Raw genomic sequence first — 21390 nt, 5'->3', positions numbered from 1 at the left:
AAAAGATATATTAGAAGTGTATGTTCAATGTTTTTCAACATGATAGAGGTGATACTTTGTATTGAATAAATGAACCTGAAATTTATGTATGTAGAGAAATAAAATTTAATTTTCATTACTTTAAAACAAGAATATACATACAATTAATAGACAACATGAAATAATTATAGTACACAAATTAAATGAAACAATGACTATAAAAATGAAATAATTTATTCTAATAAAATTTGTATGGATGAAATAAAATGACAGTGAGAGTTAACTTAGACACGTCGGGGGCTTAAAGATAAGTTACAACTAAAGCTAAGTCTACACAGTCTATGAGCCGACAATAATGTTATTGATGGGAATGTGTATCAGCTTTACGAAGAAACCGATGAAGCCCATGATGCAGAAACCTATAGCTGTAGCGATGGCGATCTTTTGGAATTCTGGAAAAGAAATACAAATATATAGTGCTGTTGTATAAATTATTGTGAATTAAAAATATTATCAAAAAATATTGTAAACTATCAGAATAAGACTAATAACTCTGTCTAATATTTAACATGTGTTTCATTGATATTATTTTTGTAAGTGCCAAACTATTAAGCCAATGATTAAAAAACATATTATCATATTTCTTGCAAAAATCTTGTGCATGATACTTGAAGCTATAATAACTTTTATTACATAAATAGCTTATCACTACATAGTATAAAACAAAGTCTCTTTCTCTGTCCTTATGTCCATTTGTATGCTTAAATCTTTAAAACTACGCAACGGATTTTGATGCGTTTTTTTTTTTTAATAGATAGAGTGAGTCAAGAGGAAGGTTTTAGTATATAATTTATTAGGTTTTAGACATAGCGGGCGAAGCCGCGGGCGGTAAGCTAGTAGTTTAATATTTGAATGAAACAGACAAGTTATTTCTTACTAATTAGATAAATATAAGAGAGTTCTTATAATTTTATTAATAATTAAACATTAGACTCAATTAGATGACTAGTATTACTATGACATAGGTTAAATTTTATCAACCTAACTTACTTATAGCTTATATTCACCCAATATAAAAATAACAGACCACAGCTGCTAAATCATGACACAAATTAATAGTTTTTGGCACTGCATAATTTTAAATACCTTGTAAGTCAATGCTACAATAAACTATATGTAGGAATATTTATCTAAATTAAACACAACTCAATCACAAATGTGAAAGTCTTACAAATGCAAAAGAATATGTAACAAGATACTCATGGATTTCACATTTGATCATGTAAGAATAGAATCTAATTCAAAAATACTCCAAGGAGTGAGTGGCCTAGTGCCAGCGCAACAACGGTAATATTATGCTTCGTAGTAAGTACGTATACCATACACAACATTTCTGGAACAATCACCACTAAGAATCGTATTGTCTAGAATCTAGATCTAATTGTACATACCTTTTCTGTCAGGCTTTGTGCACCTTCTGACTAATCTGATAGAATCCTTGGCGAATTGCCTGCCTGGCTCTACAAACTTTACGATTTGATCCATTTTCTGAAAATAAGAATTAACAAATGTTAACACCGATGTAACAAAAGTCTTATATATCATTCTCTCCGATATTATTTATTACACACTTACCTATTAATTAGATATGTACAGTGGAACAGAATAACCACAAATAATTAATCCGCCTATCAACTCGCAAAAATCGTACAATTCGTGGCTGAACGTTTGTGAAATGCAAATGACAAAACAATCCAAAATTGAAAACGTCAGCCACGTCTCGATACAGCACGTCACGTCACCATTTTAATGTTCGGATAGTTGCAATGTAATAAAAATTATATTTCTTAACATTTTATTAGATTCTATTCTACTTATGCAAAAAAATATGCAAAGAAATATACAGATATATTTATAATTTTTCTACTTGGTATGAAAGATGTTTAGATAGTAATATTAGATAAATTTTTATAGTGGAAAAAAATAATTTTACACATTTAAAAAATATTGTACTGTGGATATTATTTGAAAAAAAAGTTAAATCATGAAAGATGAAAATAAATTACCTATGTATCATTTTTTTTTGTTACATTGATTGTTCTTAATTGATAAGTAATAGGTAAGCAAAATATTTACAAAGTTTCGCCTCTATAGCGGTGAGTCGATGACATATACAGGGTGTCCCGTAAGTAGTGGACCAACGGGTTATGGGGAGTAGAGGGGCTTATTATCTAACAAAAATACTAAAATTTATTGTCCTAAACCATAATATAGTTTTTGATTTATGCTTTATTTTCAAAATTTGATAAAAATATCATCCACGTAAGCTTAATATGAACTTTTACCATTTCTGTTTTTATTTTATTCTTATTTTTTTGTTCAAGGTTGTTAAGAATACATAAGTCTTCCTAATTAAAATGATACTCAAGCATAATTAACAACAACAACAAAATTAGACCAAAAAGTAGGTAAAATTTTACGTTTTAAAAATTTACGGACTGAAGTTTGAACAAAGCTGGTGTAAAAAAAATGTATGGTGACCCTGTGGAACTTTGTTTTAAAAACTTCTACATCTCATACAAATTACAAAAAGGTATAATTGTGTGGTATAAAGTATTTAAAAAAATGTTAAATTGGCGTTCAACATTCAAATTAGAAATTACCAGGTAGTCAACTCATTAAGTTATTCCGAGAATCATTGCCTTTATGGGCGCGCGCTGGAATTATTTTGTATTGTTTCTGGCCAATCATAGACGATACTTGAACCCACTATTATTTTCTTTGACTTTCAACTATTTCAGTGACTTGCTTATAGCTCGGAACTACACGCGTGTTTAGCTTGAATCCGTCATTACGATATTATTCTTTGTTGAAGTGCGATTGAATTGGACACTGATTTTGCTTGTGATTTGGATGTTGTTCGACTTTGGTTTTTTGAAGAAAAATGCCTAATACGTACACTCCATGTGAATATGCAGAAAAATGTTTTTATTTATGGGCTCAGTGATGGAAATGCTCGACAACAACACGTGTTTATCGTGAGCGTTATCCCAATCGGGATTGCTATCCTGATCACCGATTTTTTCTCAGAGTAAATAACGCATACCATGAAGGTCGTATTCCTAGAATTGGAAATCGAATAGGAAGGCTTAGATCAGTCGATGATCGTCTAATATTGACAGAAGTAGAAGAAGTTCCTTCAACTAGTACTCGCCGTATTGCTAGACGCACTGGTGTACCAAGAAGTACAGTGCATCGCATATTGAAGAGAAGTGATTTACACCCGTATCATGTACGAGTGAGCAAGCATTAATACCAGGTGATTAACAACGACGAATAAATTTTTGTCGAGAGATGCTTATGCTTGGATCAAAATTTTTTTAAGTCAATAATTTTATAACATTTCTGCATTTTCACGTAGAGTGAGAGTGTAGGCAATTTCCTTCAAAAAACTAAAGTCGAACAATATCCAAATCACAAGAAAAATCAGTGTCCAATTCAATCGCACTTCAACAAAGAATAATATCGTAATGACGGATTCAAGCTAAACACGCGTGTAGTTCCGAGCTATAAGCAAATCACTGAAATAGTTGAAAGTCAAAGAAAATCATAGTGGGTTCACGTATCGCCTATGATTGGCCAGAAACAATACAAAAGAATTCCAGCGCGCGCCCATAAAGGCAATAATTCTCGGAATAACTTAATGAGTTGACTACCTGATAATTTCTAATTTGAATGTTGAACGCCAATTTAACATTTTTTTAAATACTTTATACCACACAATTATACCTTTTTGTAATTTGTATGAGATGTAGAAGTTTTTAAAACAAAGTTCCACAGGGTCACCATACATTTTTTTTACACCAGCTTTGTTCAAACTTCAGTCCGTAAATTTTTAAAACGTAAAATTTTACCTACTTTTTGGTCTAATTTTGTTGTTGTTGTTAATTATGCTTGAGTATCATTTTAATTAGGAAGACTTATGTATTCTTAACAACCTTGAACAAAAAAATAAGAATAAAATAAAAACAGAAATGGTAAAAGTTCATATTAAGCTTACGTGGATGATATTTTTATCAAATTTTGAAAATAAAGCATAAATCAAAAACTATATGGTTTAGGACAATAAATTTTAGTATTTTTGTTAGATAATAAGCCCCTCTACTCCCCATAACCCGTTGGTCCACTACTTACGGGACACTCTGTATAATGAGCCGCCCCGCGCCGCCGCGCTTGCAGCACAGATTTTGTTCGTGGTGTCTCCTCTATTCGTAATAATAGCTCAAAGGGTCAGAAAGCTCTTCTTGCAGGTGGAAACGCGGCCTTAGACTTGCAAGCTGCTGTCAGACAGACTGTCGGACCAAGTGTCGGACATTTCTTGCGGAAGTTTTCTTGCAGATGGAAGCGCGGCCTGAGTGTTATCCATACTTTACTGTGCCATTACTTAATGATCTAAGGTCCAAGGTAGTGTCATGCCATACTTTTCTGGTGTGACGTGGGTGTGACTTACAGCCCACCATACCGACGTGAATGCGTTTATTAAAAAAAAAAAACAATACAATCATTTGTACCAGGCTAATTTTTGCACAGTTCCAAATCGTTTGGCGAAAAAAATGTACGGCGGTATGGAAAGAAAGAAAGTTACAAGTTTTGTTGAAATTCGGCCAGTGTTGATAATTATACCTATCTTGTACCTATCTAATATCAAAGTTGGCACTTCTCATGCCTCCTCCACATTACTCGCGAAGTTGAACGAGGTTAGACGAATAGAATAATGTAGAGAGGCACTTCGGCTTACTTCGTCCAACTTTACCTCACCTCGGCCTACTTCCGTTTGTTGTCGGTTTTTGCGCCCGAGTCAAAGGGCACGAAGTTACCTGAAGTTCGTTCTGAATATGAACGTATGCGCTCCTCGCGAAGTTGAACGAGTGTGTAGTGTAGCACCGCGGACTTCAGTCAACTTCGGCCGAGTACTTCGCCGAGGAACTTCGCGAGCTTAGATTATACACCTAGGTGTATAATCTAAGTTCGCGAGTAGTGTGGAGGAGGCAGAGTCGAGAGTCGAGACCATAGAGGTCGAGACTCGATGGTTCTGACTTCTGACATTTTACTTGCTGTTTGTCAAAGAATATACTACTCTCTACCGAGAGCTGTTTGTGTACAGTGTGTGGTACAGTGCAGTGTACAAAATTATAATAATTATTGCTATAATTATTTTTATATTGTAGAAGAAAATGTTGTAAAAATCTAGATTCCATACATATTAAGCTCAGTTCAGTGCTAGTTTATAGACTGTAATAGAGAGTGCTAATTTTATATTAAGAATATAAGATAGTTGCACTTTACATAATGTATGCGATAGAGAAAAAGTTTGAAATAGAAATGAAGTTGAAGAAAGTAAGTTATTAAAAGCAGTTTTTTCATTTGTCTTAACTATGCATATATTTATTTAATTTAAATAGTAAAATGACGTCGCTATCCTACTAAATTTATATCACGTTAAAAGAGGCGTTTGTGTCACTAGGAAATGACGAATATACAAGAGTTGAAAGCGGCTGCTAATCGCAGCTCGTCGATAGCGAATGATGTGTGCAATGTGCTGGGTGCTTGTGAGCAAAGGCTGCAGCAGCTGGAGACAGCTGTGTTACCGCTGTATGGAGATACAGCTAGGTTACAGCAGATCCACCATAGTAAGTTAATGATGAAATTCTAAAACACAAAATACACAATTAATAACTCAGGCCCCGGAATCACAGACACAATAGAAAATCTATTGTGTCTTGGACTGATCGAGCCGCTTGGGGCTCAATGGGATAATTTCACATCTTACAAAACTTTTACTGGCACAGTTATTAAATTGCTATTTATTTGCAAAAATGAATGATGATAAAACTATGAATTGCAGATATGGAGCGCACTGTTAAGTCTTTAGACCATGTCATCAACTATTACATGGTGTCTAGAGAACTAGCTGATCTGATACAAGCTGGTCCTCAATGTGCATCTACTGAGTCATTAAATGTTTATATTGATGTAAGTGTACATTTCTAAAACTTACTAACTACTGCTTAAAATCATGTTCTTTATTTAAAGTATTAGAAATTTTGTCTATTTCATGCTATCTCTGTGATACCTAATTCTGAAATACTTTTTGATTTTTATAATAAGTAAGGCATTTTTAATTGTGTTTATTTTTTTCAGGCACTTGATAAATTAGCGGAAGCTCAGAGTTATTTTAATAAGAATAACCCTCAAAGTGTAGAACTGGAAAATATTGTAAGTGAAACCAGTTTAAATTAAGTGTTATTATTGTACTTTTTCTATTTATCTAGTAAAATTCAATAAATTTTCTATTTATCTGGTAAAATTCAATAAATTTATTTACAGAATCAACTGTACAATGCTGGGGTGCTAAAACTAGAAGCAGCATTTGAGGAGCTTCTCAGTAGAAATACAAGACCACTGTCTCCCACAACTCTTATGGATATGATTGCATTAGAAGAAGGTAAATAAATGCACAGCATAATTAAATATTTATATTTTTGGTTTTATGGCATTCTAATGCTTTATAAATATAAATTTATAAAGAATAGAAAAAATTCGATCACGAGGTGGGACTCGAACCCGCATCCTTTCGCGCCATTCCGGAACGGATGCCTCACCAACTCAGCCACTCGTGACCCGCCCGAGCGATCGAATTTATTCTATTCTTTCAGTTTTATGTGTTGAAGGGACACACCGCGCGCCATCTATTGAGATGATTAACAACCATTTCAACCAATATGAAGCCCTTTTCAGTGAATACAATATTGTAACGATGGAACACAACCTTTTTTGTTGAATTTATATCTTTGGTTTTATGGCATTCAAATGCTTTTAAATACTTTTAAATAGTTACAATAACAATAGTTTCATAGTGCATTTAACTATACTATATTGTAATAAAATATTATATTTTTTCCATTGACAAATGTGTTGTCAGGTATTATATAAGTTTGTGTAAATGTCCAGATTCAAGTGTGGACAGCATCAGCGTAAGCGGCAGCAACTCAACAACAGGAGGTGCGGTGGACACAATGCGCGCAGCCGCGGACTGGCTGAGCCGCGCAGGCCGGCCTCCCGCCACGCCGCTGCTCGCTATACGAGGGCCCGCTGCGAAAGCCTCGCTGGTCGCGTTTAAGGACTACCTGCGGTCTCGGTCCATGGCTGCTTCGCCGCTGATGGTGGGTGTGCAAGCCAAACAACCAATACTATTTGTTTTCACCAAGGAGCGCTGAAGATACCTATAAAGTATGATATAAAAAAGCTCAAAACATTCCAAGGGATATTTAGTGACTTGAATGAAGCATTTGACTGGGTAGAACATTTCACTTTGTTTTATTAACTAAATTACTATGCAATAAGAGGTTTAATTCTCGAGCAAATACATATATAGATTTATACTTATACTTATATATAATATCTTTATACTTTCAGAGTAGGCTACAGCGCGTTGTTGTGAATAGAAATAGTTTTTGCGGCACGTCGATTATTAACATTGGTGTTCCACAGTATCGATTGTAGGCCCCTTTTTGTTCTTGTTATATTTTAATGATGTTCCAATTTTATTAATTACAGGATATGTGTAAAATAGTTCTGTTTTTATCCGTCAAAATATTATAGATGATCATAATATGAAGATTTTTTCACAGAGAGCTAAAAATATGCTTCATCGCGCGGATAGTACTACAAGAAGGACAAGTAAAATTCAAAAAGTGTAAGTGTAACACACTAAAATGCAATCATTAAATCCACATTGCATTTTTTAAAAGCCAGTGATAATGGAATTATTTATTTTTGCAGGCTGGAAAAACGTGCTATTAATATAATGATGAAAGCATCTCAAACTCTCGAACAATCGACGGGGCTTGCTATTGGCCCGAGAAGATCTGTCAATGACACATGTAAGTGCTTCCATGGAAAACCAAAGTCAAAAAATAAAAAAAAAATCTGAAGTATTAAAGATTCAATTTTGTACAATTCTTTTTTTAAGTCTGTGAGACATCTTTTTAGCATTTAAATGTTTGTCGAGTTGTGAATTTTTTCCCGGATAACTAAAAATCAATGTTCTGAAACTTTATCGTCGCCTTTCTTTATGACGTGAGAGATTTTGCCATGATGCGACCTTGAAGTTTTACTCTCAACGCGCCTAAAGAAGTTTCACTTCAATAAATAGTCAGCAAGTCTTCCATTTGTAGATATGGAAGAATGCAGCGATGCTTTAGACGAGCGCGAAGCAGAGGCAGCGGGTACTTTAGCGGCGGCGTTATGCCGGTTGGCGCGTCGCGAGCAACGTCACATGATCGGACTAGTGCCACTAGCTCGCCTTCCGGCGTTGCTCGCTGCTGTGCTTAAAGACTGTCTCGCTTTGCTGGGTAAGTGAGCTTTCTATTAGAGACATTGGATTTAGATTACAAATTTGGGCTATGTAAACTTGGCACCCGACTTAAAAAAAATCACATTGTTTTGTGTTCATTTGAAAGATTTCGATATGTAATAATGGAGATAGAATTCCGAGAGTCGGGAGTTTTTCGTTGGAAATTTCTTCCCCTTTAAGAATCTTTTTTCACAAGTGGAGTTATTATAACTGCGTTAAAAACAACCGACTTCAAACTTGCACGTTTGCAACATTTACAAATACAGACAAAAATGCTCATAAAGTAAAAACTACTGCGCCTATCCGAATAAAAATTTTATGGGACCAATTCGACACCATCCCGCATCGAACAATAAAAGAATCACGTAAATCGGTTCAGAAACCTCGGAGTAATCGGTGTACATACATAAAAAAAGCATACCGGCCGAATTGATAAACTTCTCCTTTTTTTTGAAGTCGGTTAAAAAATGAAAATCGATATGAAAAATACAGGTTGTTTCTTATAGATAAACGTTTTTAATTTATTGATTGTAAAACAATTTTTTTTGTTTGTACATAGTTGAGTAAAAATAATATGAAAAAATTCTACCACTTATACCATGAAAAACACGTTTTTATCATTCTGTGTGTAACACAAACAACAAAGCATTTGATCTTGTCTATCATGTTCTCTTTATTCACAAATAAGAATATGGTATTTGGGGTTTTGTGCTGGGTTGATACGAGTTATTTCTGTGGAAGTATACTTAATCAGTAACTGAACGAGGATTTTTTAATGAAAATATATAATGTGCCTTTCGGGGTACCACAGGGCTCGCATTTAGGACCAGTGTTCTTTTTTTTTTTTGAACGATTTGAGGTCATTTATTGTCCTTCATCTTTCAGACGTTCTTAAATGATACGGGACCATTTGCACAATTGACGACAAGTTGTTGAATAATTATGTAAATAAAATTTTGTTCACTGGTTGTGAGTTTTAATCGGAATCTGATCTGGGACTTTTGATAAAAAAAACATTCATCATCCATTCCGTTATCAGCAACGGAAGTGGAGCGCGCGTGCACCCGCAGCCGCAAGTCTGCTTCGCGCTGCTCCGCCGGCGCCGCCGCGTGCTGGGCGCTGCTCGGCCGCCTGCAGCGCCTGCAGCCCGACCTGCAGCGCGCGCTGCACCCCGCCTCGCCCGCCGCGTACACCGCGCTGCTGCACAACTGTCAGCACCACGTGAGTGCACCCGCAGCGCCTGCAGCCCGACCTGCAGCGCGCGCTGCACCCCGCCTCGCCCGCCGCGTACACCGCGCTGCTGCACAACTGTCAGCACCACGTGAGTGCACCCGCAGCGCCTGCAGCCCGACCTGCAGCGCGCGCTGCACCCCGCCTCGCCCGCCGCGTACACCGCGCTGCTGCACAACTGTCAGCACCACGTGAGTGCACCCGCAGCGCCTGCAGCCCGACCTGCAGCGCGCGCTGCACCCCGCCTCGCCCGCCGCGTACACCGCGCTGCTGCACAACTGTCAGCACCACGTGAGTGCACCCGCAGCGCCTGCAGCCCGACCTGCAGCTACTATAACAAACAGAAGAAAAAGAATTGCCGTTGATGCAGTTTTATGTAACCACACTTGATTCTTCAAAATATTACCTACTGTACTGTATTGTAATTTGACATGTCAAAAGCATTCGATCGAGTTGCTCAAGCATTACTATGAACCAAATTAAAAGGCATATGGATTAAGGGCACTTGTGTTAGGTTGTTCCCAATTATATTTAAAATAGAACCTATAAAATTAATTAAAATTAACACGTCACTCTAAATATAGATGAAACAAGCATGGTATACCTCAAGGATGTGTCTTAGGGCCTATTTTATTTTTATTTCATATCAATGATAAAAAAGATTATACGTGGACGATAACACTAAGTACGTATTTTTGTAAAAATACATAAATAAGCGCTAAATGAGACGTGTATATGCACTATTTACGACCAGTTTTCAATCCATAACACGTGTATACAGTGCGTCCGGTCGCTGGAGGAGTGGGTGGAGGGCGTGCGCGGGGACAGTGCGGGGGGCGCGGTGGACGGCACCGTGCACCAGCTGCCCGTCGCCGCGCTCGCCTACTGCCACGCGCTCGCCGCGCATCTGCACGTTATCGGTGAGCGCCGCTACACACTGCACACTACACGCATACATAACACACCTATACGTCCTAATCTATACTTAATATAATGAAGCTGAAGAGTTTGTTTGAACGCGCTAATCTCAGGAACTACTGGCAGGGGGGTTTCCACTCCGAAGTTTAGGTATGTTTCGCGCCGTTGCCGACTGAGTTGGCAGTCGATCTCTGGTTGCCTGCCACTCGCCGCTCGCGCGCTCACTGCGTTGGTACTGCGTATGTTCGCGTACAAATCGCGTACCTATGATAAATCGGCGGCGAGTACCAACCCTATATATTATAGCTATACAGCTAGCATTTATTTATGCCTAAAGTTGACTTTTGTTAGGGAGTGAACCATCTGTACGTAGTACTATTATAATATATTCTGTGCTACTGGTCTGATTTGAAAAAAAAATTCGGTGTTAGATAGCCCATTCATCGAGGAAGGCTATAGGCCAACAGGAGCGGAGCCACGTGGGTGAAGCTGCGGAGCGCAGCTAGATAATCATAATTCATAATAATTCCAATAGGAATTCCCCAGGGATCTTATTTGGGACCACTTTTATTAATTTTGTTTGTCATTCTTCTACTAGCTAATAGTTGAAAGTAATTTTAAAATGTTTCAGGTCCGGCTCTGAGCACGGAGCCTGCATACTCTCGCGCAGCGGCCGCGTGTGGCAACACCACGGGGGATAAGAACGCACTCATGCTGTCTATTTATATGCGTATGTATTTGTAGAATTGGTGGAAAAAATAGGGTGTTGGAATGAAGTTGTGTTCAAGATATTTTTTCTATCGTGCTAGATTTCAGTGTAACGCAGTCCTAAAAAAAATACACTGGTAGGTTTCTGAGACTATCTAGTTTTTGTTTTCATTAAGCATGCATATTTTTCCAGACAGCTTTACTTTTTCTTCCAGCCTGCAGGTGACAACTAAGGGATGAAACTACCTTTACGGGTGGCTGAGTTAGTCAGGCGTCCACCCCGGATTGGCGTGATGGATGCGGGTTCGAGTCCCGCCTCGTGATCGAATTTTGTCTATTCTTTATAAATGTATATGAAACTACATTTTTTAAATTCAGGTTTATTTTTCTAAATGTACTAATTGTTTTCAGGAAAAGTGTTAGCACAGTTGAACCTGTCTCTACGCAACAAGAGCGAGCAGTACCCAGATGCTTTGAAGGCTATATTCTTGCTGAACAACACCTTGTATTTATTACAGGTAAGATATAATGGTTTGTGATATTGGGATGCAAACATAAAGATAATATTGTAATCATGTTGTAAATTGGTCCTTCGAGACTGAACAGATTTTAAGTGGTGATGTTCTTGTTCCTTACGATTATAACGATGACGATAGTAATGATGGTGTTATTTTAGTTCTCAATGATGATGTTGGTATTTTAATTAATGATGTTAATGTTTTAGAATTGGTTGATGTCGATAGTAGTATTATCGTAAATTATTATAAGCCTTGTTTTTGGTCGCCTGTGTTCTAATTTATGATGATGATGATGATTGTGCTTTGGTTTTGATGATATCGATAATGTCGTATTATGATTTACAACAATAGTGGTATAGTGATGTTATAGTAGATGATAATGATGAAAAATTATGATTATGATTGTATTATGGTTAATAGTTATGATGATAGTGGTGTTCTGGTTGATTGTCGTGGTATTGTTCGTAATATTGATATTTTACTTGTTAAGGATGATGATAATTATCATGATAATATTCTGGCTGATTGTGGTAGTATTTAGTATTTTCTAGTGATTTATTTTACGCGAGTATTATACCTGTAGAAATTAAAGATGATATAATGAATAAATCGCGTTTAAAATCAGTTAAAAAGTCTTTAATTTCTAAATGTGGTAGTATTGTTAATAATGATGATGATGATGATTTTACAGGGTTTACAGCGCAGTGGTTTGCTAGATGTGTTGGCGCTGTCAGAGCCCGACTGTGAGGCGTCCTACCGCAACATGATAAACGAGTACAAGACTGCGTATCTCAATAGGTGAGTGTTTTGCGGTAGTTGGCATATACATTGTGTTTAGATTTTAATACTTATTACTAGATAAATAAGATGTTCGTTCGTGAATGTCGGTTTTTATATTGTGATTAAGTTTTGTTTAATATACACTAATACTCAACATTTGACGTCTATCAATTTTATCTTCGAAGAGATGTAACTTGCATAAAAACATCGATAAAAGTGAATTAATCGATACGGATTTGAAACATTTGTCAATCGAATTTATTAATTTATGATGATTTTTATTCACAAGTAATCAATGCATTCGATTCTAGATGTCAGATTTCGATTTTTAGAGTAACATCTCTTGTATTTAAAAAGAAAAAAGGTTTATTGACACAAAATTGTAGCGACGTCAGTTCTTCAATTCAGAAATTGTTTATTATGTTTAGAATGGTTTATCAGTAAAATGAAATCTTAAAATTACTTGTATTGGTCATTATTATTATAAATATGTAATCGTAATTTAAAAAAGTTAAGCAAATGTGCAGTTCTAACAAAACGAAATATCATGTTATTCTATGTCGTCGTTACTAGGTTACGTTGTTGAATTTTGTTGAACTGTCAAATGTTGCCTATTAAAATGGCTCTACTATAACAGCTGTATCGAAACGGATGAAGCTTTCGCAGATAATTAAATTTATCTCAATGTGAAAATAAAGAAAAATATAATTACTGAATTTTGTATTACAGTTGGAACAAGTTGCTATCGTACATTACACTGGACGAGCCTCTTCCTGCCAAGTTGAGAGACAAGGATCGGCAGATGTTAAAGGATAAATATTCCGTGAGAATTTTTCCAGTTGTTTCCACCTTTCTTAAGTTTTAAACAGTGTTACTAACACATTGATGCATCATTAACAACTATACAAAGTCAGTAAAAAGCTGTCAAAAGCAAAACTCTGTCTCGTGATTTAGACAGAGTTCCCTAGTGAGCGATACAATAAATTTTGAACACTACTGCGTCTAAATTAGGTACATATTAATTTCGACCACAACACTGTTCGGACATTTTTGGATGAAATTTTAACGTCCATTGTGATTTTGATTTGAGATTGTGCAAAAAGAACTTTGTCTATAAATCATTATTTAATAAAATCGTAGGAAAGTCAAAACTGTACATTGAATACTTTTTAAAAGAATATTTGGGGTATGATTAAAAATTTGTCTGGTCTGTATGTATGTTCGGCATAATCTCAAAAAATACTGCATGGATTTGCTTAAAATTTGGCACAGAGATAGCGTGAAACCTGTGGAAGGACATAGGCTACTTTTTATCCCAGAAATCCCACTAGAACAGGAATTATGCGGGTTATTTTGAACGCGGCGAAGCCACGGTTGTAAATCTATTAGTACATAAATGAATTAACACACGTTTTTATCATCCATACTTATATTATAAATGCGAAAGTAACTCTGTCTGTCTGTTACTCAATCACGCCTAAACTACTAAACCAATCTGCATGAAATTTGGTATAGAGATATTTTCATACCCGAGCAAGGTTATAGGCTACCTTTTATTGCGAAATATGTACCACGGGCGAAGCCGGGGCGGACCACTAGTTAAACATAAATGTGTTAATATTATACACAAATGAACGAACACACGTTTATTATTGGCTAGTCGTTCAACCGCGAGTGGGAGGAGAGTGCGCGGGCGCAGCGCGGCTACAGCGTGCCCGACGGGGAGCTGCGCGAGACGCTCAAGCGCGACAACAAGGAGGCGCTGCTGCCGCGCTACTCCGCCTTCCACGCACACACCGCGCACCTGCCCTTCTCCAAGAGCCCCGACAAGTACGCCAAGTACACGCCCGTGCAGGTACTGCCAGGACGTAGTTACCGTTGTAGGGAATAGCGGGCCAAGCGCGACAACAAGGAGGCGCTGCTGCCGCGCTACTCCGCCTTCCACGCACACACCGCGCACCTGCCCTTCTCCAAGAGCCCCGACAAGTACGCCAAGTACACGCCCGTGCAGGTACTGCCAGGACGTAGTTACCGTTGTAGGGAATAGCGGGCCAAGCGCGACAACAAGGAGGCGCTGCTGCCGCGCTACTCCGCCTTCCACGCACACACCGCGCACCTGCCCTTCTCCAAGAGCCCCGACAAGTACGCCAAGTACACGCCCGTGCAGGTACTGCCAGGACCACGCGGTAGAGTCGTAACCCGTAACCGTTCCCGCAGTTCCGTCCAAAGCAGCGCGATGGAACAGAGTGGGGTTTTAGTCGGTAAAAATCCGACATAACCACGGCTCCATCCCTGGGAGCCGGGGTATCTAAAAAGATTTCCCCACTTTTAAAAAAAAGTTCTACCAGAACGCAGGCGCAGATTTACCATAAAGTTTATTTATTTATTTATTTAATTTAGACATACCAACAGAGTACACATGAAAATTATCACAATTAAAACTAAACAACTATCGAATATTATTATGATGTATACACCAATTACAGGTATGCACAAGTTAACATTATAGAGAACGGGGCTAAAATTGTACAAAACAGATCCCTTGATATGTTGAGGGTACAAAAATAGTTACTATTATTAGAATGTCTCCTGAGTTAAGAGTACATAAATAGTTACTATTCTAGATATAAAGTCGCCTGATATGATAAGAGTAAGGAAATAGTTACTATTGTGGATAGAAAGTCTCCTGACATGTTTAGGGTAAGGAAATAGTTACTATTGTGGATAGAAAGTCTCCTGACATGTTTAGGGTAAGGAAATATTAATATTGGGGATAGAAAGTCTCCTGATATGATTAGGGTAAGAAAATAGTAACTTTTGTAGATAGAAAGTCCCCTGATATGTTTAGGGTACAGAAATAGTCTAGAATAGTCTAGATAGAAAGTCTCCTGATATGTTTGGGGTACAGAAATAGTCTAGAATAGTCTAGATAGAAAGTCTCCTGATATGTTTGGGGTACAGAAATAGTCTAGAATAGTCTAGATAGAAAGTCTCCTGATATGTTTGGGGTACAGAAATAGTCTAGAATAGTCTAGATAGAAAGTCTCCTGATATGTTTGGGGTACAGAAATAGTCTAGAATAGTCTAGATAGAAAGTCTCCTGATATGTTTAGGGTACAGAAATAGTCTAGAATAGTCTAGATAGAAAGTCTCCTGATATGTTTGGGGTACAGAAATAGTCTAGAATAGTCTAGATAGAAAGTCTCCTGATATGTTTGGGGTACAGAAATAGTCTAGAATAGTCTAGATAGAAAGTCTCCTGATATGTTTGGGGTACAGAAATAGTCTAGAATAGTCTAGATAGAAAGTCTCCTGATATGTTTAGGGTACAGAAATAGTCTAGAATAGTCTAGATAGAAAGTCTCCTGATATGTTTAGGGTACAGAAATAGTCTAGAATAGTCTAGATAGAAAGTCTCCTGATATGTTTAGGGTACAGAAATAGTCTAGAATAGTCTAGATAGAAAGTCTCCTGATATGTTTAGGGTACAGAAATAGTCTAGAATAGTCTAGATAGAAAGTCTCCTGATATGTTTGGGGTACAGAAATAGTCTAGAATAGTCTAGATAGAAAGTCTCCTGATATGTTTGGGGTACAGAAATAGTCTAGAATAGTCTAGATAGAAAGTCTCCTGATATGTTTGGGGTACAGAAATAGTCTAGAATAGTCTAGATAGAAAGTCTCCTGATATGTTTGGGGTACAGAAATAGTCTAGAATAGTCTAGATAGAAAGTCTCCTGATATGTTTAGGGTACAGAAATAGTTACCATTTCCAATGTGGTAAAAATATGATGACGCCCGTTGACCTATATAACGTCAAACTATAATAACACGTCGAAAAAGCGTGTTTGATTTTGTTTCTCAATTATGAGAGATTATATATTTGCAATAACATGATAATTGAGTAAATATAGTGTTTATATTTTTTCATTTCTCGTTAGATCTTATCACATATATTTAAAACGTGTTAATATCTCACCTTCGGAGCGCAATTAAGTAATTATTATTGTTCCAGATCGCAACGCAACTCGACGGCTACTTCGATGAAGCTGCTTAAAATATATTTATTATATTATGCTATTTCTAGTTAAAAAATATTATGTTATTCAAAAGACTTAAGTATTATACAGATGTTTATCAATAAATATTTAAATTTATATGGTTTTGTGTTATTTTTATCCAAATAAACCTTAAAGGATGACAAGTCATTGAATGGCGGATAAATTATTATCAGCATTCCCTTTATTTATTAATAATAGTTTCACAAAAAAGAGCCGGTGTGCCAAGCCACTTCAAAACAAAATATAGAAATGAACGTCTTAAACTGAAACTAGTTATAATTAGTAAAAGTAAACAATTGCTGCACTCCGACAGACCTCTAAGCCTCTAATGCATAGGAAAATATTAACTTAATTTTGAGCATTAAGTGGAATCCATTACCTTAAAAAGCATTGTAATGCAAAGCTACTCTACTGGTAAAATTTTTACTGTTTTTTTTTTTTTTTTTTTTTTTTACAAAAGCCTATCAAATAATAACGGCTACACTGATTTTCAGTGACAAAAACTAATAAGTTACATCCCAAAACTGTTAAAACTGCTACTGTGTAATTTAAAATTATTAAGGTTTTCAATATCCTTCATAATTATTTTGAAGAACAATATACTCACCGGCACGGAATCTTGGCCACTGCAAATTTTTGCGTAAAATAACACTATTTCTTTTCTACTACAAAATTCAATAAAAATTTAATCAAAACTAGTTACTTTAATGTTTTTACTAACTTTTAGTAATAATTGGAAGTTAATAAGAAGTACTACCGAGTAGATATGAATTAAACAAGAATTTACGCTTTTCCTGTGAAATTTAAATGATTTCTTAAAAAATGCTAAAAAATTAGAAAGAACGTTTCCATAAAAAAAATTGAACCTTTTAATAAAGGGTGTTTCCTTCTCTTGCCTTAAACACTGTTTGCATCCAGTCTGGCATACTCTAGAATACATTTTTGGAGACCACTTGAGCTATAGTGTACCAAAAGGCCCCAGCTGTATTTCTAAGCTCATCTAACATTAGTGCTGGGTTGGAATCGAACTTTATGTTTCTTTTAAGCATGTCCCAGATGTGTTCTATTGGATTAAAATCCGGGCTACGAGCTGGCCACTCCAATTTTTCAATAATAACCTCTTGAAGGTACTCTTATACGTATCGTACGACACGCGGACGTGCGTTATAGTGTATAAGTAGCAAATTTTCTTCACTGATAAACCTGTAATAGGGCTGAACATGTTCCTGGAGAATTTCCTCGATGTACCTGATCAAATTTAAGCCATTATCTACGATAAATGCCGTGCGAGCATCGGAACTTATACCTCCCCATACCATTATTGACCCTCCATGAAAAATCGCATTTTGAGTGTGGTGATGTGTGAAAACCTCTCTTCTCGTCTCCTCTATACTGACTGTTGGCTATCAGAAGCTCGTAAAGTACCTTAGCAGCCATCTGTGAACACCCCACGAGCGCACTGGCTGTGGGTCCAGTTTTCATGTTCTCGTGCAAAACGAAGACGTGCTTCTCTGTGATGTCTGAGGAGTTCTGGACGGCGTGCTGGTCTGCAAACCTTCAAATTAACTTCTTTCATTAGTCTTCTCACCGATTGCTCACTCACATTTATTATCCTGGTGTTTTAGAGCCGGTGGCGTATCCTAAAAACTGTCAGAAAGCCATTTCTGAGTATCTCTCGAACAATAAACGGGTCTTCTCGAGCTGATGTGCACCTCACACCTTCATTTCCTGGTCTGCACATGTGGCTGCCAGTCTCCTGGTATCTTCTCCATGCATAGTGCATCGCTGAACGAGGTACATACTGTACATTAGGTACTTTACGTTGCGGCAGTCATTGGTCTAACATTGTGATGGCCTGAGTAGGTTGTTCAGATGTTAATGGCATTTTTTATTGTTTGTTATGATCATTGACTATTATAGTACAACAATAACAATATCTTAAAACGGCATAAACGATATCAAAAAAAGTTTAAAACGAACAATTCGTAACTTCGGCTTAACCGCACAAATCACAAATTACGAGTAACTCTTAAAAAGTGGTAAAAGATTATTCTCAAACTCAATGATTTCTTACCATAAAATTAAACAAATAATATGTTAACATATCTGCATACAAAAGATCGTGAAAAACACTTCAAACTTTTTTTATCGGCAAATTTGTAAGTGGCCAAGATTCCGTGCCGCTGAGTGTATATATCAATGGAACTGTATTAAGAATTTAAACCAATTTTAAGCAAATATGGTAAATAAATCTCCAATGGATTTTTGATCTGGCACATACCTAAACCTTTTTATGTACTTACGGCTTAAGTCTTAACTATTAAAAAAGGCACATTATTATGTAAAATGCAATATTGTGTGGTGGTGTTTAATAGGTCTGTATCCTGAGAAAGATATATTGCAAACTGTACATGCATTGATAACATTTATTTATTTATTTTATTTTATTTATTTATTTATTTTTTTTTTATGATATAATGTACATTGATGCAGTCATAAACTCATTCGAGTTTTTCTGTGCACCATAAGCCCACAAACCGCTACATAATATGTTTTAATACTTATTGTTAGTTCTTAATCCTAATGAGGGTACTTAGAATTTTTTTTAGTGACGAGCGACATCGGTAATCTTGCTGGCCGTGTAAACATACAGTATGCTCCTTTCGTGAATCTATAATTTTGTATTATTTGTATTTAATATTTAGATTAAATTCGTAATAAGTTCTTAATATTTTAGAGTTATTAGAAGGTTTTTTTTTTATAATAGTTTATTTATATTTACTAAAAAGTATTGCTTTAGTTTGAATTTTAGATTTTTGTGAGTTATTGAATCTCTTAAAGATATAGGTAGTTTGTTGATGAGACAGGGTACCATATAATTTAACGTTCTCTTCCCGTGAAGGTTTGTAAAAGATGGAAGTTTTAGCGTAGCGTTTGTGACGTTACGAGTTATTATATTATTATGAGGCGTTTTTTTAATTTTATTTATGTCAATATTAAAGAATTCCTCTTTTAAAAGTGTTAGATTAATTTTTTCATGTATCGGTATGATTTTACACAGTTCAAATAATTTACGATAGTCATTTTTATATTTAGCCTTAATGTTATATGGAACGATCGTTTTAAGTAGTCTTAATTGGAGTGTGTATATTTTGTCAAGATTGGTCTTACAAGTCCGTCCGTAGCTAGACAATCCATAGGAGATAATTGATTCGGCTAGTGATTTGTAAAGCAATAATATAGTTTTGTAGGGAATTTTGTGTTTAATTATCGAAAATTTAGCCAGGATACACCTCAATCTATCACACACTCCGTTAATATGTTCTTGCCAGTTCAGTCTGCTATCAATAGTAACACCCAAGTATGTTTGATAATCTACAATATCTATAGCGTTACAGTTACAATGTGGTGAGTTATTAAAATTCTGATTTCCGTGCAAGCATTGGTGTTCGTGAGCTATTAGTCTGGGTATATGGGAGCTTCTGTTCTGACTAGAGCTTATGTACATTAATTTTGTCTTATTCTCGTTAACAACTAGGCCTGCGTCATGTGACCATCGTAACAATGAGTTAAAATCCTCTTGCAACTTCTCGAGTGCTTCGCTTACGTTGTTACCAGCAGCAACAAGACAGGTGTCGTCGGCAAATTGATAAGTCTCACTGTGTTTAATGACATTTGTAAGGCTATTTACGTACGTGAGATAGTGCAATGGACCGATGACCGAGCCCTGCGCAGTGCCCTCCGTAGCAATAACTATGTCACTAGTCGCATTACAGACTCTAACAGTGTATCTTCTATCGTTGAGGTAGTCCGAACACCAGTCCAATAGGTTGCCTCTAATACCGCTGTCATGCAGGCACTCTAATAGTCTCTCGTGACAAAGCGTATCAAACGCCTTACTATAATCTATAAATACTGCTAGTACATGTTTTTTGTTATTTAAATGTGAATGGACGCTATCGGTAAACGCTGACAGAAGTTGTGTTGTGTTCTTGTTTGGCCTAAATCCATATTGATGGTTGGTTAAAATTTTATTATTTTCATAGAATTCATATATATGTTTGGCAATATATTTTTCAATAATCTTATCAATAGTAGGTAATATTGTTATCGGTCTATAGTTGGTATAATCTGTTTTTGATCCCTTTTTATAAATCGGTCGAATTTGAGACATAATAATTATGTATTACCTATGCTATTATGCTATAGTCGCATTTAGTGTATATTTTGTACCTACCTACTTGTTTAGAAGAATTAATCAATAGAACTGTGTGGATTTATTAAACTGAACAAAAAATGATAAGATAAAAAAAATATGTTCGAGTTCAACCTGTAAAAAAATCTTTGATTTAGTACGTATTACCAAATTTTATGAGTTATCATCCTACAAGCTTTTCGCTTCAAAGAAAAACCCGCATAGTTCCCGTTCCCGTGGGATTTCCGGGATAAAACTTATCCTATGTGTTAATACCAGTTACCCTCTATGTGTGCTAAATTTAATCGGTTCAGTAGTTTTTTTGTGAAAGAGTTACAGGCATAACTACCAAACCAATAATTATTAAGAAAAAAAATAAAAATCTTTGATTTAGTAGGTAATTCATGTGTGTGACTTTATATTATATACAAAATTTTATGAGTTATTATGCTATTAGCTTTCAGCCCGCGGGTTCGCCTGCGTTTTTAAATAAAAACCCGCATAGTTCCCGTTCCCGTGGGATTTCCGAGATAAAACCTATCCTATGTGTTAATCCAAGTTACCCTCTGTGCTAAATTTAATCGGT

At 36.2% G+C, this 21390-nt stretch overlaps 2 protein-coding genes across 2 annotated transcripts; one reads left to right on the top strand and one right to left on the bottom strand.

Moving 5' to 3' along the window:
• Nucleotides 1-197: 197 nt before the first annotated feature.
• On the bottom strand, nucleotides 198-1767 carry LOC123691737 (protein transport protein Sec61 subunit gamma). The gene is made up of 3 exons (XM_045636274.1): nucleotides 1615-1767; nucleotides 1431-1527; nucleotides 198-431 (listed from the first exon to the last, which is right to left on the bottom strand). The coding sequence occupies exons 2-3, from the start codon at nucleotides 1522-1524 to the stop codon at nucleotides 319-321; spliced, it is 207 nt and encodes a 68-aa protein (XP_045492230.1). The 5' UTR covers nucleotides 1525-1527; nucleotides 1615-1767; the 3' UTR covers nucleotides 198-318.
• A 3362-nt stretch (nucleotides 1768-5129) lies between these two features.
• Nucleotides 5130-14455, top strand: LOC123691933 (exocyst complex component 7). The gene is made up of 16 exons (XM_045636528.1): nucleotides 5130-5376; nucleotides 5504-5669; nucleotides 5885-6012; nucleotides 6181-6255; nucleotides 6367-6484; nucleotides 6991-7202; nucleotides 7671-7735; nucleotides 7822-7922; nucleotides 8217-8393; nucleotides 9435-9616; nucleotides 10407-10545; nucleotides 11175-11273; nucleotides 11663-11769; nucleotides 12461-12567; nucleotides 13279-13372; nucleotides 14210-14455. Exons 1-16 carry the CDS (start codon nucleotides 5329-5331, stop codon nucleotides 14438-14440), a joined length of 2049 nt encoding a protein of 682 aa, XP_045492484.1. The 5' UTR covers nucleotides 5130-5328; the 3' UTR covers nucleotides 14441-14455.
• The last annotated feature ends 6935 nt before the right edge of the window (nucleotides 14456-21390 follow it).

The sequence above is a fragment of the Colias croceus genome, chromosome 5, assembly GCF_905220415.1.
Source record: "Colias croceus chromosome 5, ilColCroc2.1".
Taxonomy (NCBI): domain Eukaryota; kingdom Metazoa; phylum Arthropoda; class Insecta; order Lepidoptera; family Pieridae; genus Colias; species Colias croceus.
This window is presented reverse-complemented; position numbering and strand designations above follow the sequence as displayed.

Excerpts from the sequence above, each read along its gene's own strand:
- LOC123691933 (XM_045636528.1), top strand. The coding sequence starts at position 5,329 with ATGTATGCGATAGAGAAAAAGTTTGAAATAGAAATGAAGTTGAAGAAA. Across the intron at positions 6,256-6,366 it reads GTGTAGAACTGGAAAATATT|AATCAACTGTACAATGCTGG; the intron begins GTAAGTGAAACC and ends ATTTATTTACAG. Across the intron at positions 7,736-7,821 it reads ACAAGTAAAATTCAAAAAGT|GCTGGAAAAACGTGCTATTA; the intron begins GTAAGTGTAACA and ends TTATTTTTGCAG.
- LOC123691737 (XM_045636274.1), bottom strand. The coding sequence starts at position 1,524 with ATGGATCAAATCGTAAAGTTTGTAGAGCCAGGCAGGCAATTCGCCAAG. Across the intron at positions 432-1,430 it reads CACAAAGCCTGACAGAAAAG|AATTCCAAAAGATCGCCATC; the intron begins GTATGTACAATT and ends TTTCTTTTCCAG.